The 16,785-nt window shown below is 44.1% G+C and overlaps 1 protein-coding gene across 1 annotated transcript in view; it reads left to right on the top strand.

Annotated features, from left to right (window-relative positions):
- Positions 1-16,785, top strand: part of LOC120033306 (alpha-1,6-mannosylglycoprotein 6-beta-N-acetylglucosaminyltransferase A-like) — a 117,268-nt gene that overhangs the window by 64,159 nt on the left and 36,324 nt on the right. Inside the window, exons 6-10 of the mRNA XM_038979587.1 lie at positions 27-98; positions 1,614-1,775; positions 3,295-3,464; positions 4,234-4,368; positions 10,551-10,684. Coding sequence (XP_038835515.1) covers positions 27-98; positions 1,614-1,775; positions 3,295-3,464; positions 4,234-4,368; positions 10,551-10,684 — 673 coding nt within the window. The remainder of the gene's footprint in view (positions 1-26; positions 99-1,613; positions 1,776-3,294; positions 3,465-4,233; positions 4,369-10,550; positions 10,685-16,785) is intronic.

Raw genomic sequence — 16,785 nt, 5'->3', positions numbered from 1 at the left:
ATGTTCTGATGTTAATGTCATTTTAGGTGGAGAACTGGTGCCCGCGCCTGCTGTGGAGGACCAAGACATTGGACGAGGAGGCCGACCGGAGGGGCCAGGTGAGTGTCTGAACTGAAGGGCTTTCCACACTGCCAAGCCGAGACAAACTGAGTATAGTTGCTTGAACCACGCTGGAAAGGACAACGGGAAAATAAGATATTAGAGCCAACACAGTTTGGTTCGGGTCGGCACGATGTGAAAATGACAACGTGATAAGAAAATATCATAAAACACAATAGTGAAAAGGGCGTAAGTGCCAGTCTCTGCACCCTGCTGACAAACCAACAGCCTGGCCAGTCCTTTTCACTCTCACCCCTCTGGGGGACTGGCCAGACAGAATACCCAGCCTGAAGACAAATGCCAAGTCACGAGGGCATTGAATAGCTTTTATAATGTTAGAACATGTGCTCTTTAGAAATGACCTCTTCCACTTGTCTTTTAGCTCAAATGGTATCGGCTAATGCATAAGCAATGTTAGATGCTGCACATAGGCTAACACACACACCGTCTGAAGAGTAGAGTCACTCCAGTGATTCCGTTAGTAACTGACTATAGAGCAGGAGTGGATTTATACCATGACGCCTGTCGCCATGCCAATGGGCACTCGCTCAAATCTCCTTACAGGGCTGTCTGAGGTCAGAACTCCGGGCGTGGCTCGCCGTTATTGGCTTTAAATATACTCCTGGATATGGATAATGCGATAAGTCCAAATGTAATACTCTTTTCCCCCCTTCGGATGTCCTTTTGTCTTTGAGATCACCATTGATGGTGGCTGTGATTTTGTTGTTGTTGTTGTTGTTGTTGACCTGGGCCCATAACGCTATGGTTTAAAGTAGTGCACTATATAGGGAATAGGTTGCCATTTTGGACACGACCCCCCAGACTTTTCTCTCCCAGTGATTTCCTGTCCTGATGAGGGATGGTAATACACTGCCAGAGCTTTGTTAGTGCGTTGTTGCCCCAGCTTTAGCAGCTGTTAATGGCAGGCAGGACTACATCTCAACCAAGCCGCCTGTGGGAAGGCTTTCTTAAATATTGACCCGAGAGAAGCGGAGAAATGTGTAGATTGGTATCATTGCATTCCTGCATTCAATGAGGAGCCATATGTCTTTGTAATGCAAAGAGAGCCTGGCACTTTGTAGCTTAAGTGTTTAAGTTGATGAGAATCCTCTCTATATCCTGTATATCCAATGTGCGTGTTGGAGATTGACAGCGTTACAGAATCACTGATCTACAAATGACCTCAAATCCTACGTAACTACTCATTATGTAATGAAGATCAGCGATTCTCTGCCTCCTTGCTCAAACTGATCACGACAAACACAATTGGGCGTGCTCGTTTGTCATCGTCCTGTGCCCCAGGTGGGTGGAGATTTCACTTTAGTATAAAATGTGCACACTCCGCCCACCTGGGGCTTCTGCCGATCCAAAACAAATGTGCCTACTGACTGTCTACCTACCCCCTTTCAGAGGCTAACGCTCTCATTCTATAGGGTAAACCTTGTAAGAGGTTAATGGGTTAAACTATAACGCCTAAAGAGTAGGGGTGTCTAAATTGTGTCGTGTCTTCCTAGACGGAGATCCGGACGAGCTTCGAGGAGCTATACCGGGTCATGTCTCGGCGAGAGGAGTTCCGCTGGATGATGCTCCGGATCAAGCGCATGGAAGACCCCTGGATCAACGCCATCCACGCCCTGGCTGCCAAGCAGAACCTGGCCAAGCGCAAGAGGAAGAAGGTAGGACACGGACACACTCTCAAAAAACGTACTCATGTGCACGCACACACATACTCATGCAAGCCTGCACTTAAACACTTGCACGCACGTACTCACACACACAAACACACCGCCGAAAATATATTAGCTACTTGGACAAGAGAATAGAGAATAGAGAATAGAGAATAGAATCAGCCCATGCCTTTCTGAACTGAGAATATTGAAACAAGGAAAGTCCATTGTGTTCTGGGTAGCTACCTGGCCCCAACGATTAATAATGGATGTTTCAGTTCCCTAGTGATCTTCAGGACTTCCTCTTTCTGACTTTACGGCTTTTAACAGTGTGGATATGACATATGGTGAGATCCCTACTTCCTCTAGTTAGAGTGGAACAAAGTCTCTTGCACCTGAAACTCCAATTCTTCACTTTTTCCCAAGAAGTGTGCGCTTACATACTCCTTGTAATGGATTTTAAAACATATGATTGGTGTAAGCATTGGCTTGAGTGAGCAAGAGTACACTTTGGGAGAAGTGTGGAGAATCGGGACCCAGCCCAACCTCTATCACGCCAAAGGCTCAGAGCAGGAACAAAGTAGCCTGATCCCAGATCTCTTTGTGCTGTCTTGCCAACTTGGCAAGACCGCACAAACAGATCTGGGATCAGGCTAGGAACAAGGCGCCTGCCCCATTTCCATGACCCTAAAGAGTCAAGATAGGCTTGGTCCCAAATTGCACCCTATTCCCTGTAAATTGCAATACTTTTCACCATAGCCTTATATTCCCTGGCCGACAGTAGTGCACTATATAGGGAATAGGGTGCCATTTGAAACACAGTCATAGTGTGCTGAAGGTTGATTTTTATATTATTACAGTCATAATCCTCTCTATACCCATTAATCCCTGAACAATGTGTACATAGTGTACTACTATGGGACCTGGTCAAAAGTAGTGGACTATAATAGGGAATAGGGTGCAGTTAGAGACGCTGGCTAACACAGCAGCTGAAAGTGTGTTGAGACGTCCATGAAAGCACAGCACATTGTAATGTTGGATTCTCTCCTGTGGCTCAGTGTGTTCCCTGGTGAATAGAAGGAGACGTGTGCGCTCCGATGTTAATAATGATACGTCTTCTGCGGAGTGCATCTTACATTGTGCCATGTTGTACTCAGGGACTTGAAACGAGCCTGCCATTTGAATAGGGAAAATGCCTTATTACATTTTTCCAACCCATTGAATTGCGTTTGGATTACTTCAAGAACTAAAGACGCACAACCAGATGGTTGGCGATGTGCCCGAACATACTTGAATAAAGAAAGTTGCACACTATATTACACCATGATTTATTGGGTTCCAGTAATACTGTACGAATTTCTTAAATGTTGATGATATAACCCATTTCCATACTTTTCTGTATTGATAGCACCATTGGGAATCAAACTCGCAACCCTGGCATTGCTAGCGCCATGCTTTAACCAACTGAGCCACAATGAGAAACGATAGATTTAAACTGACACTATCTATGCCCCTCTCTCTTCGTCAGATCCTGGTGCACCTGGGCCTGTTGACCAAGGAGTCGGGCTTCAAGATTGCAGAGAATGCCTTCAGTGGGGGCCCCCTGGGGGAGCTGGTTCAATGGAGCGACCTCATCACCACCCTCTACCTGCTGGGCCACGACGTACGCATCTCCGCCTCACTGGCCGAGCTCAAAGAGTGAGTCCGTAGTGTGTGTGTGTGTGTGTGTGCGCACCCCTCAGACATATCTGGGTGGTGTTCAGTGCGGAGTACCTGAGCGAAACGGTTAAAACGTTTTCCAACGTAGAATTATGAAGAGCGTTTCTTATTGAACAGTTCTAGGATCATAATGAATAAGGTTATATGGACAGGTTGGGACTTGATCCTAGATCATCAGCACTCCTACTCTGAGACACTTTATGGATACAGGTCCAGGTCTCCCCTGTCCATGTAGTCTTATTCATTGTGCTCTAAAAGGCTAAACTGATCCTAAATCAGCAGCACTCCTACTCTGATATGCTTGATACATACAGCCCCAGGTATTACCTCCCCAAGGTCACCTATGGAATGAGCAGCAGAAGCACAATACAGCTAAAGCTAGTGTAATGTGAGGTGGTTGCAACACACCTGCTTCTGAAAAACACCCACATGTTCTTTGTGTGCTCTAGTCCCGCCTCGTTAGGTCAAACCTGTCTCATATTACTTCCTATTTGCATAATAGGGGTTTACTGTGTGTAAACAATCCATAGCTTTCTTCTCTTTGTTTGCTGTGTGTTTACATCATGTTGTCGTTGCTCTCTTTTTTTATATAATACAATACCACGTTATTGTCCATGTTACAGTGAATTTAAAACTGTTCTCAACCGCAGAGCCCTGGTCAAAAGTAGTGAACTATATAGGGGAATATGGTGCCATTTCAGATACACCCTGTGTGTCCTAACTAAGCCCACTCCCTCTCCTCGTGCAGGATCATGAGGAGAGTGATGGGGAACAAGTCCAGCTGCCCCACCCAGGGGGACAAGGTGGTGGAGCTCATCTACATTGACATTGTGGGCCTGACCCAGTTCAAGAAGACACTGGGGCCCTCCTGGGTCCACTACCAGTAAGTACTCCATATCTTGAAGTCTGTCTGTCTGTCTGATAGTATTTATACACATCCACAAGTTATGGGCTGGGATGTGTGATGTATTTTTATTTTTATTTATTTTTATTTAACCTTTATTTAACTAGGCAAGTCACTTAAGAACACATTTTTATTTACAATGACTGCCTACCCTGGCCAAACCCTAACCTGGATGATGCTGGGCCAATTGTGCGCAGCCCTATGGGACCCTCAAACACGGCCGGTTGTGATACAGCCGGGAATCAAACCAGGGTCTGTAGTGATGCCTCTAGCACTGAGATGCAGTGCCTTAGACCGCTGCGCCACTCGGGAGTGTGTGTGATGTTGTTCATTTAGTTAGATGGAGAGCGCGAGAGAGGTTACTTACACATCTCCTTCCTAGAAGAACACCTATCGACTAACACAACTCATCTCGCATACACATGGTTCTGAAATCTATCTGACTCGTCATACAATGTCTTAGTTAAAATATGAGCATCCTAGTTTTTCATCCACTGAGTTTACTGGTATCCTCGTTTACGTCTGTGTCAGGGGGGACATTTGATTTGATTTGATGAGATCTCTTTGGAATCCGCAGCCTCCTTGCTGCTCTGACTAATTGGGAAGTGGTAACAGTGTCAGGCTCTCTGTCTGTGTCCCTTTGAGTCTCCCGAGGCTGTATCCCTCCCTGTAGGATGCCAAGCATTGCTGGGGCACGATGTCAGAGTGTTCGCCCACCGCTCATTTACTGATTGGAGCGAAGCGGAGAGAGGTTGGCGGGATGAAAAGAGGCCTATTTCCTGCAGCTCATTTGATACCTGGTGGGGTAGCTATTCAGGAGACAAAGATCCAGGCACAGAGGGGGTACCAGATGTGATTTACACACTCATTAGCATCTGAATGAGTAGGCTGAGACCAAGGCCCAGGCTGGATTTCTATTTTAGTCATTTAGCAGACGCTCTTATCCAGAGCAACTTACAGTAGTGAGTGCATACATTTTCATACTTTTTTCTCGTACTGGTCCCCCGTGGGAATCGGACCCACAACCCTGGCATTGCAAGCGCCATGCTCTACCAATTGAGTCACCCGGATCAGATTCGGGGGCCATGCAGACCAGACCGAGCTGGGCCTGCCCCTCCTGCCTATTTTATTCAAGCTAACAAAAGTCTTCAGGTCTCATGCAAGGTTACTCATCAAACAAGCTCACTATCATGTGAACCAGCTCTGTTACAGCGGCTGTCATCAAACTGTTCTTTCACTGGGCTAAAATTGCATTATGTCTGAGCACAATCGTTTGATGTTCCAATGTTGGTAGGCCGTTTCCATGGGAACATTGGGTCAAGGTCTTAACTCTTAGTGGAGCAGTGGTCATGGTTGTGTCTGTTAATGTGTCTGTTTTCTGCCCACTCTCTATTGTGCGCGTGCGTGCATTGTCCGCTCCACTGATAGGACTGTCTGAACCGTCGCCTTACTCTTTGCCACTGATCTGAACAATGTTTCAATTACCACCTTTGTCTCCAGTCTACAACAATCTCATTTGAAAGACTATTTCACCTGCATCTCTCTCTCTCTCTCTCTCTCTCTCTCTCTCTCTCTCTCTCTCTCTCTCTCTCTCTCTTTTTCTCTCTCTCTCTTTTTCTCTCTTCTCTCTCTCTTCTCTCTTCTCTCTCTCTCTCTTTCTCTCTCATAATCTCCTAAGAATGTTGTACTGTGTCTGACAATAGACAAGTGTCTCAAAAAGAAAAGGATTTGCATGCTGTGGCTTTAGTCCCACTGGTCTTAAGTGGGACTAATTGTTCCTCTGATGTATCCCATCGGTGTGGTTGGAGGTTGTTACGAGAACTGCCTTGTGAGAACAAGAAGTCAGGTTCGCTAATAGCCCCAAGGTTTCCTTTCTCGTGTCAACACTTTTTGTTTGTTTCGGGTTTGCATTCTGTTTCATCTTGCTCTGAGGAAATTGACTGGGGTGCATCCCAAACGGCTCCCTATACCCTATAATATGCATTTGTTTTGACCAAGGCCCCTGGTCAAAAGTAGTGCGCTATTTAGGGAATAGGGAGCCGTTTGGGACACAGACTCAACCTTTTTACAGATGGTGTGGTCGTAATGCAGGTTCCAGCAGGCACTTTCATGAGTGTATTGATTAATTCCTCGTTATACATATTGGTGAAGACATTTACATTTGGTTACTTGATTCAGTGTGGATATTGTGTTGTGCATTTCCAGGAAGGTTATAAGATGCCACTGTTTTACTGTAACTTCAGGCAAAACTTCTGTTGAATGTGCATTTTAGATTTTTAAGCTGACGAATCACGTCATGGAACAGTTTGGTCTCATAGTTATCTAATCCTGTCTTGTTTACGTTCTTACATATGTCCTCTCCTTCCTTCTCCTTGTCTATCCAGATCTCTCCCTCTCTACTTAAAGCGATGCTCCAGAACCTTTGTATCATTTCAGCCAGTAGTTTTGAAAATGGTGCTCACGAGCCAAAACGGGTCCCTGTTTTTTTTGTGTGTACTACGTCATCATTTTTGTGTGTACTACGTCATCCAATTGCGATTCATTACGTATAATATGTTATTTTTTGCAATTCCTATAATATGTTACATCCAATTCGTACGATATGTTACAAATTTGTCGTGCTTAAGATCCTGGACTGCATCTTTAAGTGTCTTTTTCATTTTCCAGCCTCTCCAGCTGGAAAAGCTTCTAATATAGAACAATTCTACATTAATGTGAATGCCACCATGAGTACGGGTCGTCCTGAATAATGATTAGTGAGAAAGTTAGACGCACAAATATCATACCCCCAAGACATGCTAACCATTACTATAAGAGGGGAGGTTAGCATTTTATATCATACCCCCAAGACATGCTATCCTTCACCATTACAATGACAGGAGAGGTTAGTATTTTATATCATACCCCCAAGACATGCTAACCTCTCACCATTACAATAACAGGGGAGGATAGTATTTTATATCATACCCCCAAGACATGCTAACATCTCACCATTACAATAACAGGAGGGGTTAGCATTTTATATCATACCTCCAAGACATGCTAACCTCTCACCATTACAATAACAGGAGGGGTTAGCATTTTATATCATACCCCCAAGACATGCTAACCTCTCACCATTACAATAACAGGAGGGGTTAGCATTTTATATCATACCCCCAAGACATGCTAACCTCTCACCATTACAATAACAGGAGGGGTTAGCATGTTATATCATACCCCCAAGACATGCTAACCTCTCACCATTACAATACCAGGGGAGGTTAGCATTTTATATCATACCCCCAAGACATGCTAACCTCTCACCATTACAATAACAGGAGGGGTTAGCATTTTATATCATACCCCCAAGACATGCTAACCTCTCACCATTACAATAACAGGGGAGGTTAGCATTTTATATCATACCCCCAAGACATGCTAATCTCTCACCATTACAATAACAGGGGAGGCTAGTATTTTATATCATACCCCCAAGACATGCTAACCTCTCACCATTACAATAACAGGGGAGGTTAGCATTTTATATCATACCCCCAAGACATGCTAACCTCTCACCATTACAATAACAGGAGGGGTTAGCATTTTATATCATACCCCCAAGACATGCTAACCTCTCACCATTACAATAACAGGGGAGGTTAGCATTTTATATCATACCCCCAAGACATGCTAATCTCTCACCATTACAATAACAGGGGAGGATAGTATTTTATATCATACCCCCAAGACATGCTAACCTCTCATCATTACAATAACAGGGGAGGATAGTATTTTGGGGGGGTATGATATTTTTGCATCTAACTTTTTCACTCATCATTATTCAAGATTCATTCAGGACTATCCGTAATCATGGTAGCATCCACATGAATGTAGAAGTGTTCAGAATCATATTATATTCTTATTTACAATAAAAGTGACTCCAAAATGACACAATACAATATTTACCATTCGTTTCTATTGGGCACAAAATAATCATGGTAGCATCCACATGAATGTAGAAGTGTTAAAACATGTATTATATTCTTATTTACAATAAAACCTCATAGTCAAATCCAAAGTGCTGGAGTACAGGAGCCAAAACAACAACACATGTATCACTGTCCCAATACTTTTTGACCAAAACCCTATGGGACTCTTGTCAAAAGTAGTGCACTGCACTATATAGGGAATAGGGTGCCATTAGGGAGCAGTCTGAGTCTCAAGAGGGAAGAGAATTTGAGAGCGAGGATTGTGTTCTAAGGCCAAAGTGAAAGTGAGTGGAGTTGTTCAGGGCAGTGAAAGGACTGTAGGGAGAATCCCAGTGATCGGCTCAGCAATATTAGTGGTTTTAGAATGAATGAGTGCAGCCGCCTATCCTGTCCTGTCACTCTTCTTCCCTCTCGTGCACACACAAGCAGGCAGGCACGCGCAGGCAGGCACACACACAAGCAGGCACACACGGAAACACACAGATGCAGGTAGGCACACACACACACAGGCACACACACACAAGCAGGCACACACACAAGCAGGCACACACGGAAACACACAGATGCAGGCAGGTACACACACACACACACACACACACACAGGCACACACAGGCACACACACACAAGCAGGCAGACACGGAAACACACAGATGCATGCAGGCACATACACACATTCACTCGGTCTTTCTCTCCATCTTTCTGTATCGATCTATGTATTGGTCTATCTCTCTCAAACACTCTCACTACAGAAAACCAATGCTTGCTTCAGTCATCCTATCAACTGTAATCATTATTTGCTGGCTATAACAGGCTATAATTTCAGTTTGTCTAATTCTCAATACTACATGGAAATCATTATTAACACGTGACTGATTTCTTAAAGGTGACAGATTTGTACTCCTGGCCACTGATCTGAACAATGTTTGAATTACAACCTTTGTCTCCAGTCTACAACAATCTCATTTGAAAGACTATTTCACCTGCATCTCTCTCTCTTTCTCTCTCATAATCTCCTAAGAATGTTGTACTGTGTCTGACAATACACACGTGTCTCAAAAAGAAGAGATTTGCATGCTGTGGCTTTAGTCCCACTGGTCTTAAGTTTCCTCATTTGTGAATCCATTTCCCTTATTTCCTGAGCATCTTGAGAAGACCCACACTGTCTCTCACACACGCACACACACACTCGCACTGTCTCTCTCTTTCTCTCTCTTTCTCACACATGCACACACACCCACCCACCATCTGCGAAACATCTGCCTGGTCAGGAGTGGCCTTGCCTGGGCTGCCAGACTGAGCTTAGCCGGCCCCTCTGATACTCCTGGCTCCTCATCAATTTGATTAATGCTCATTATTACACCTCCACCCCACCAGGGGTCAATCAGATGAGTATGTTGGACTCTGTCCAGAAGGATTAAAGATGGAAAGGAATAGTGGTGAAGCATAGCCAGGTGTTTATTTTTAGGACTTCCCCAAAAAATTGGGGTGGGGGACTTATTATGGGGGCGGCAGGTAGCCTAGTGGTTAGAGCGTTGGGCCAGTAACCGAAAGGTTGCTACAGTAGATCGAATCCCCAAGCTGACAAGGTAAAACATCTGTCGCTCTGCCCCTGAACAAGGCAGTTAACCCACTGTTCCTAGGCCGTCATTGTAAATAAGAATTTGTTCTTAACTGACTTGCCTAGTTAAATAAAATGTAAAAAATAAATAAAATCTGAAAAAGCATCTGCCAGGGAAACTGAAAGATAGGAACTGAGAGAAGGTGACTGAAAGAGAGATAGCTGGAGAGCGAAAGATGGCGAGAGCGAGAGAGAGAGAAAGCTAAAGGCTTGATTAGAGAGGGGGAGCGACTGAGAGAAAGCGAGAGAGAAAAGGTCATGAATGTGTCATTCCATTGCACATGACATCCTTTCTCTGGTCCTCTAATTAGTCATGAAGTGTAACCTTTACTGTTCAAGTTTGATCTATAGGAAGCTCTCTCTGTGCTTTGTTCACTATCTGTGACCATGCTGAAGGTGTGGAAAAGATATGCATCATGTAATTGATTAACCATTTATTAGTGGTTGAGGCATACAGCTGGAAGTGTGTATTAAGGCTGTAATGCAGTGTGTATTACAGATGTATGCTAACACTATAATGTGGTGGGTGACAGGTGTATGATAACTTTGTCATGTTTGGTGTGTGTTACAGGTGTATGCTGCGGGTTTTGGATTCCTTCGGCACAGAGCCCGAGTTCAACCACGCCCACTATGCTCAGTCCAAGGGCCACAAGACCCCCTGGGGCAAGTGGAACCTCAACCCCCAGCAGTTCAACACCATGTTCCGTAAGTACCACCTAATGGCTCTGGGGTGCAGATCTAGGATCAGCTTCTCCTCCCCAATCCTAACCTTAACCATGAGTGGGGAAAATGCAAAACTGACCCAAGATCAGCATCTAGGGACAACTTCACCCTACTCCCACCTAATGAGAGGGTCATGTTCATAAGGCACCAAATGGAAGAAAATGGTCTAAAACAGAGAGGGGCAACCTGTACTCATCCAATAAAAAATAAATAGTTTTACATTTAACCTTTATTTAACGAGGCAAGTCCGTTAAGAACAAATTCTTATTTACAGTGACGGCCTACCCCGGCCAAATCCGGACGAAGCTGGGCCAATTGTGCGCCGCCCTATGGGACTCCCAATCACGACCAGTTGTGATACAACCCGGATTCGAACCAGGGTGTCTGTAGGGACGTCTCAAGCACTGAGATGCAGTGCGTTAGACCGCTGCGCCACTCGGGAGCCCAATAAAGACACACTCATTTTTGTTTTCCTTTGCAAAACACGTTGAAAAGTTTTCTCTTACGTGCCCTAATGAACACAACACCCCAGGGTGTTTTAACCTTTTCCCCATGGCTGATGGAAAGCAAAATCTTACCCAGAATGGATGAATAACCCTCTCCGGTCTCAGTTTCAGTGGTTTGGCCCACGTCAGGCTGGAATAGCAGACCAGGCTCAATAGACCCTTTGTGTTGCGGATAGAGTATGCCATTCTCATACGACGCAGGTCTTTTCATGTCATCCAGTTTACTAGCTGCGAGGTTTAGATGATATCTGTAACTAATCAAACTTACATGGGTTACACCATGGGTCGAAATGAAACACAGATTTGTTTCGGTGCATGTTGGATTTGTGTCCCCTGCCCTTGCCTGTGGAGAAACATTCACCTTATCCTCAGCGTGTTGTTTTATATCCTGTCATTACAGCTCTGTTTCCAGGCTTAAGGGAAGTCACTGGATCTCACACTTGCAGTTGTGTAACAACAACAATGGGGCTTGAATAAACAAAACATATATTTTCAATATGTTAACTCTGAGTGTTGGATTTCCTTCCATCCTAAGACTAAAACGTAACAGAGATCATTTAAGACAAAGAAGGCGCCACAGGGAAATCAATCCTAGCCTTGGGTTCCATTCATTACCATTAAGTAGTCTTGCATAAATCACTGGATAAAGGGTGTAGACGAGGGAAAGTGACAGGAGAAAGGGCTCTGGCCAATGAGACAGGAGAGGGAAAGGGCTCTGGCCAATGAGACAGGAGAGGGAAAGGGCTCTGATCGCCCAGATCTGTTTGTGCTGTCTTGTCTCGTATGGCCGTTGGCAAGACAGCACCAACATATCTTTTAGGAACCAGGCTAGAACTGAAGCCATAGAGGGAACATTTCCAATGTCGTTCTTCTCTCTACTGTTCTCAAATCCAAAACCATAACAACATGTTCACATCTAGAATTGTTTCTCTGCTTCCGGCTAGGTACAGACTCTAGTCCCAGAACAGTTACTGTAGCATACTATATAGCGTGTCCTTCATCCCCTGGCGTTGTTGTTGTATGCAGTAAAATAAAAGGAAAGTCCTTTAGTCTCTGTCTCAGATACAGTTGAAGTCGGAAGTTTACATGCACCTTAGCCAAATACATTTAAACTCAGTTTTTCATAATTCCTGACATTTAATCCTATTAAAAATTCCCTATCTTAGGTCAGTGAGGATCACCACTTTATTTTACAAATGTGAAATGTCAGAATAATAGTAGAGAGAATGATTTATTTCAGCTTTTATTTCTTTCATCACATTCCCAGTGGGTCAGAAGTTTACATACACTCAATTAGTATTTGGTAGCATTGCCTTTAAATTGTTTAACTTGGGTCAAATGTTTTGGGTAGCCTTCCACAAGCTTCCCACAATAAGTTGGGTAACTGAGTCAGGTTTGTAGGCCTCCTTGCTCTCACACACTTTTTCAGTTCTGCCCACAAATTTTCTATGGGATTGAGGTCCGGGCTTTGTGATGGCCACTCCAATACCTTGACTTTGTTGTCCTTAAGCCATTTTGCCACAACTTTGGAAGTATGCTTGGGGTCATTGTCCATTTGGAAGACCCATTTGCGACCAAGCTTTCACTTCCTGGCTCATGTCTTGAGATTTGGCTTCAATATATCCACATACATTTTCCTTCCTCATGAGCCATCTCTTTTGTGAAGTGCACCAGTCCCTCCTGCAGCAAAGCATCCTCACAACATGATGAAACCATCCCTCCCCGTGCTTCACGACTGGGATGGTGTTCTTCGGCTTGCAAGCCTCCCCTTTTTTCCTCCAAACATAACGATGGTTATTATGGCCAAACAGTTCTATTTTTGTTTCATCAGACCAGAGGACATTTCTCCAAAAAGTACGATCTTTGTCCCCATGTGCAGTTGCAAACCGTAATCTGGCTTTTTTATGGCTGTTTTGGAGAAGTGGCTTCTTCCTTGCTGAGCGGACTTTCAGGTTATGTCGATATAGGACTCATTTTACTGTGGATATAGATACTTTTGTACTTGTTTCCTCCAGCATCTTCACAAGGTCCTTTGCTGTTGTTCTGGGATTGATTTGCACCTTTCGCACCAAAGTACGTTCATCTCTAGGAGACAGAATGCGTCTCCTTCCTGAGCGGTATGACGGCTGCGTGGGTCCATGGTGTTTATACTTGCGTACTATTGTTTGTACAGATGAACATGGTACCTTCAGGCGTTTGGAAATTGCTCCCAAGGATTAACTATTTTTTTTCTGAGGTCTTGGCTGATTTATTTTGATTTTCCCATGATTTCAAGCGAAGAGGCACTGAGTTTGATTGTAGGCCTTGAAATACATCCACAAGTACACCCCCAATTGACTCAAATGATGTCAATTAGCCTATCAGAAGCTTCTAAAGCCATCACATAATTTTCGGGAATTTTCCAAGCTGTTTAAAGGCACAGTCAACTTAGTGTATGTAAACTTCTGACCCACGGTGAATTATAAGTGAAATAATCTGTCTGTAAACAATTGTTGGAAAAATGACTTGTGTCAATCACAAGTCATGCAAGTCCTAACCGACTTGCCAAAACTATAGTTTGTTAACAAGAAATTTGTGGAGTGGTTGAAAAACGAGTTTTAATGACTCCAACCTAAGTGAATGTAAACTTCCAACTTCAACTGTAACAATGTTACATTATGTTGCATATTAACTCAACAGAGGATATGTAATCCCCTGTATAGTGTAATGATACCCTGAACAAAAATATAAACACAACATGTAAAGTGTTGGTCCCATGTTTCATAAGCTGAAATAAAGATCCCAGAAATGTTCCATATGCCCAAAAAGCTTATTTCTCTCAAATTTTGTGCACACATTTGTTTATATCCCTTTTACTGAGCATTTCTCCTTTGCCAAGGTAATCCATCCACCTGACAGGTGTGTCATATCAAGAAGCTAATTAAACAGCACAATCATTACACAGGTGCACCTTGTGCTGGGGACAATATACAACAACACAATGCCACAGATGTCTGAAGTTTTGAGGAAGTGTGCAATTGGCATGCTGACGGCAGGAATGTACATCAGAGCTGTTGCCAGAGAATTTAATGTTATTTTCTCTACCGTCATTTGGGTAGAGAAGTTGGCAGTACGTCTCACCGGCCTCACAACCACAGACCACGTGTAACCATGCCAGCCCAGGACCTCCACATCCAGCTTCTTCACCTGCAGGATCGTCTGAGACCAGCCGCCCGGACAGCTGATGAAACTGTGGGTTTGCACAAGCTGATGAATTTCTGCACATACGGTCAGAAACTGTCTCAGGGAACTTATCTGTGTGCTCGTCGTCCTTACCAAGGTCTTGACCTGACTGCAGTTTGGAGTCGTAACCGACTTCAGTGGGCAAATGCTCACCTTCGGTGGTCACTGGCACACTGGAGAGTGTGTTCTTCACGGATGAATCCCGGTTTCAACTGTACCGGCAAGATGGCAGACAGCAAAATATGACGTTGTGTGGGCGAGGAGTTTGCTGATGTCACTTTGTGAACAGAGTGCTCCATGGTGGAGGTGGGGTTATGTTATGGGCAGGCATAAGCTATCGATAGCAAACACAATTGCTTTTTATTGATGGTAATTTGAGTGCACAGAGATACCGTGACGAGATACCAGAGATACCGCCATTCATCCGCCGCCATCACCTCATGTTTCGGCATGATAATGCACGGCCCCATGTCGCAAAGATCTCTACACAATTCCTGAATACTGAAAATGTCCCAGTTCTTTCATGGCCTGCATACTCACCAGACATATGTCACCCATTGAGCATGTTTGGGGTGCTCAGGTTCGACGTGTACGACAGCGTGTTCCAGTTCCCGACAATATCCAGCAACTTTGCACAGCCATTGAAGAGGAGTGATACAACATTCCACATGTCACAATCAACAGCCTGATCAACTCTATGCGAAGGAGATGTGTCGCGTTGCGTGAGGCAAATGGTCACACCAGATACTGACTGGTTTTCTGATCCACACCCCTACTTTTTTTTTTAAAGGTATCTGTGACCAACAGATGCATATCTGTATTCCCAGTCAAGTGAATTCCATAGATTAGGGCCTATTGAATTTATTTCAATTGACTGATTTCCTTATTTGAACTTTAACTTTGTAAAATCGTTGAAATTGTTGCATGCTGCGTTTATATATTTTTGCCAAATGTGATCATTTTCCTATCATGCAAATGAAGCCAGCCGGTACATACAGGCTATTCATTGTCTGTAGTGAGATTTGAGGATTGGTTTGGAACCAGTCACACTCCCTGTGTTCACACGGGAAAGAAATTCTTTCCACACGATGCCCTCCCAGTTTGCCGAATGTGTGACTGACCGACTACACCAAGGGCCTGAGCAGGCACTTCATCAAGGGTCCTGTTTCACTGGCCTGAATAGTGTGTGTTTGTGTATGCTGCACGTGTATGTGTGTGAGCGGTCTGCTGGAACGCTCTCCTACATCCGTCCTCGGCCATCCATCTGTACAGTTAATCACTTTGCCTGTTTATAACACACCCCCTTCAGTGAGCAAATGTTTCCCCTGCTCTCGCTCCAGTTGGTACATGACAGCCTGGCTGTTCTGTTTCTCTGGCTCTTGGCTTCCATCACCTGCCCAGGGCTGGCGGACACAAACACATGCAAGTCCATTTCCAAGTGGACTAAAGTATAGGCCCGTCCCATATGGCACCCTATTCCCTATTTAATGCACAACTTTTGACCCTATTTCCTTTATAGTGCACTGTGTCTGACAAGGCTCTGGTCAAAAGTAGCCCACTGTATAGGCAATAGGGTGCCATTTGGGACAGATATGTGATGTCTGGGAGTGAGCACTTCATATGGTTTAAAGTTCTAAGAACAAACCAAAACTAAGTTTTATTAGTCATATGGATGGTATACATCGTCGAACAAAATGCTTACTTGCAGGTTCCTTCTCGACAATGTAACAGCAATAAGAAATAATAAAACAAGAATAGGAACATAAAGTAAATGGCAGTAGAATAGAATAAACATTTTAGAATAAGTATAATACAGGAAAGCACAATTTATAGTCCAATATTTACATGTGTATTGGGGAAAGGGGGGATGGGGGAAAGTGTATAAATTGAGCAGTATAATACAGTAAGAGTCTGGTAGCAGTGTGTGTGTGTGTGCATGAGTGTGTGTGCATGAGTGCTAAGGTGCGTAGAATCTGAGTAGAGCCCTTTGATGTGGGAAATGCATTGACGTGCATACACCACCCACATTGACGTGCATACACCACCCACACATTGGTTTTATGTTTTCCATACCCAATTCCTGAGATGATGCTGCAGTATTCTAGAGATTTAACTTCAATTCGGGGAAATTCCAAACTCTAATTTGTCTGTCTCTTCTGTCAGAGCTCACAGGTACAGGTATCAGGGGCCCTATGCATCAAGCATTTCAGAGTAGGACTGCTCATCTAGAATCAGTTTTCTCTTTTAGATCATATTAAATAAGATTTTATGGACACAGGGGACCTGATCCTAGATCAGTACTCCTACTCTGAGAGGCGTTGTGAATATGAGTACAGCGCAATGGAGCATTGAGAG

This window comes from Salvelinus namaycush, chromosome 40 (genome assembly GCF_016432855.1).
Source record: "Salvelinus namaycush isolate Seneca chromosome 40, SaNama_1.0, whole genome shotgun sequence".
Taxonomy (NCBI): domain Eukaryota; kingdom Metazoa; phylum Chordata; class Actinopteri; order Salmoniformes; family Salmonidae; genus Salvelinus; species Salvelinus namaycush.
Note: the sequence above shows the minus strand (reverse complement) of the source record. Positions and strands in the feature narration are given on the sequence as shown.